Source organism: Colobus angolensis, unplaced genomic scaffold, assembly GCF_000951035.1.
Source record: "Colobus angolensis palliatus isolate OR3802 unplaced genomic scaffold, Cang.pa_1.0 Scaffold155, whole genome shotgun sequence".
NCBI classification, from domain to species: domain Eukaryota; kingdom Metazoa; phylum Chordata; class Mammalia; order Primates; family Cercopithecidae; genus Colobus; species Colobus angolensis.
In genome coordinates, this window is record NW_012114655.1 from 5,216,908 (window position 1) to 5,219,732 (window position 2,825).

Below are 2,825 nucleotides of genomic sequence, written 5' to 3' on the forward strand. Positions count from 1 at the left end.
CCTGAGCGCCGCGCGGCCGTCAGATCCCGGGGACGCCGGGGACCCGGGCTGAGCGCCGCAGCCCGCGAGGAGGAGCACCGGTAAATAGCCACGACTTTCTATCTCCTTGAGATCCTGAAAATAAATGCAAAATTGCGCTTCCGCTGCATATGGAAGTGAGCGGGTCGGCAGCTAGCTTGCCCCCTGAGTTTTTAACACAGCTCGATATGATGTTTAGTATAGTTCCATCATTTACCGATATCTCTGAGCTGCAACTGGACATAAGCATGTAACAAATGATTGCAGTCCAATAAATACTTATGATTACCAATTTTTTCCTTTTTTATTTTTATAGATTTAGGGGGTACAGGTGCTGTTTTGTTACATGGATATATCGCCTAGTAGTGGAGCCCGGGCTTTTAGTGTAGCCAGCACCCCTATAGTGCACATTGTACCTATTAAGTAATCTGTTGTCCCTCACCCCCTCCCTCCCTCCCGGAATGATCGCCAATATTAATGATGAGAGCGATGACAGAAATTCTCTCCAGATGTGATCTGAGTTTGGAGGGCAAAGGGGTTTTTGAAAATGAATCATGAGAGAGACATTTTGCAACAAAGGAGTGTGGTGCATGTGAGTTGCTGTTTTTTTGTACTGTGCTCACGCGGACCTAATAAACGATCAGTTAGACCTCATCGAATTCCACATAATGCAGAAGAGAGGGAAAAATAGGTATTGAGGAAAAGCAGCACTATTTTCCTCAATTTTAACATATATGTGCAGCTTACACTTCCAAACTTAAGACAGTAGCTTTTAACATGTGACTTTGCTCAGGGTAACAGACCACTCTGGTATAGCCTTACTTATAGCTGTGGAGGCTGAATCCCAGTGGGTCTGAGAAGTGTCAGGGCAAATGTTGGAGATGCACCTGTCTGCCTCTCTTAAGGGAATACGGGTCTGTACAGTCTTAAATCGGAGCTTCCTTGAGGAGAATGTCGTGCAGTAGCCTTAGGAATGTGAACTTCGGGAGACTGGCTGGGATTTTGTAGGTTATGAGTTGGGGACGTTTTCGATAGTGAACTTGAACCCAGGAGAGCAACCATAAAAAGTGAAACTGTCCTGGACACGTGGAGGTGAGTGTCTCTCTAGTAAGATGCATGTGAAAGGCTGGAAGCCGAAAGCTAGGAGAGCAGAAGAGGCTGGGAAAGATTCTAATCCACATGTACAGGGACACTCTTCCACGTCTCAGGAATGCAGGTCAGAAGGTGCAAGCCAGCGGCCGGACACGTGGCTCACCCCTGGAGCACCAGCACTTTGGGAGGCTGAGACAGAAGGATCGCTTTTGGCCAGGAGTTTGAGACCAGACTGGGCAACATAGGGAGGCCCTGTCTCTTTAAAAAAAAAAAAAAAAAAAAAAAAGGATTGAGCAAGCCAGGCTCAGTCCTCTGATGCTGCACTGTACTCAATCATCCCCTTTCTTAGGCTGTGCTGTTTCTAGGCAAGCTGCTGTCTTTCTTTGGTAGGCTGCTAACTTCTCTGGATTGTGAATTTAAAACACGTTTTACAGTAAATTTGCTGCCAAGACAAGAGGTGTATTTCTCCAGCAATGAATTCCTCGTTTCACCTGCCTTTCTTGGATCTCAACCTGAATGCCACAGAGGGCAACCTTTCAGGACCCAATGTCAAAAACAAGTCTTCGCCCTGTGAAGACATGGGCATCGCCGTGGAGGTGTTTCTCACTCTGGGTGTCCTCAGCCTCCTGGAGAACATCTTGGTTATAGGGGCCGTAGTGAAGAACAAAAACCTGCACTCCCCCATGTACTTCTTCGTGTGCAGCCTGGCAGTGGCCGACATGCTGGTGGGCGTGTCCAACGCCTGGGAGACCATCGCCATCTACCTGCTCAACAACAAGCACCTAGTGATAGCAGACGCCTTGGTGCGGCACATTGACGATGTCTTTGACTCCATGATCTGCATTTCCGTGGTGGCGTCCATGTGCAGCTTGCTGGCCATTGCGGTGGATAGGTACGTCACCATCTTCTATGCCCTGCGCTACCACCACATCATGACGGCGAGGCGCTCAGGGGCCATCATCGCCGGCATCTGGGCTTTCTGCACCGGCTGCGGCATCGTCTTCATCCTGTACTCCGAATCCACCTACGTCATCCTGTGCCTCATCTCCATGTTCTTCGCGATGCTGTTCCTCCTGGCGTCTCTGTACATACACATGTTCCTCCTGGCGCGGACTCACATCAAGCGGATAGCGGCTCTGCCCGGGGCCAGCTCTGCGCGGCAGAGGACCAGCGTGCAGGGCGCGGCCACCCTCGCCATGCTGCTGGGCGTGTTTATCGTGTGCTGGGCCCCGTTCTTCCTGCATCTCATTTTAATGCTTTCTTGCCCTCAGAACCTCTACTGCTCTTGCTTCATGTCTCACTTCAATATGTACCTCATCCTCATCATGTGTAATTCCGTGGTGGACCCTCTCATATACGCCTTCCGCAGCCGGGAGATGCGGAAGACGTTTAAGGAGATTCTTTGTTGCCGTGGCTTCCGAATCGCCTGCAGCTTTCCCAGAAGGGATTAAGTACAAAGTGCTCCTCTCTGTGGCTCTGTTCTCCTTTGTTTGCTCACCTATGACAAAGCGACAGCCAAGGGGTAGGCGGGAGTGCTAGCATCCCCTTTCTGTCTTTACCAGCTCAGACATGGGCCTAAGAGGCTCTCTCTGTTCAGTTCCTGGTGATTGTGTCCAACATGCAAGGGTTGTTTATCCACTCTGGGAACAGTCATGACAATTTCTTACTGTCGTTTGTGTCCTATGGTTTCTACTGCTCCCACCCATTTTTGGGGG

At 50.0% G+C, this 2,825-nt stretch overlaps 1 protein-coding gene across 1 annotated transcript; it reads left to right on the forward strand.

Moving 5' to 3' along the window:
* Position 1: 1 nt before the first annotated feature.
* MC5R (melanocortin 5 receptor) lies at positions 2-2,561 on the forward strand. The gene is made up of 2 exons (XM_011936649.1): positions 2-80; positions 1,545-2,561. Exon 2 carries the CDS (start codon positions 1,584-1,586, stop codon positions 2,559-2,561), a length of 978 nt encoding a protein of 325 aa, XP_011792039.1. The 5' UTR covers positions 2-80; positions 1,545-1,583.
* The last annotated feature ends 264 nt before the right edge of the window (positions 2,562-2,825 follow it).

Excerpts from the sequence above, each read along its gene's own strand:
- MC5R (XM_011936649.1), top strand. The coding sequence starts at position 1,584 with ATGAATTCCTCGTTTCACCTGCCTTTCTTGGATCTCAACCTGAATGCC.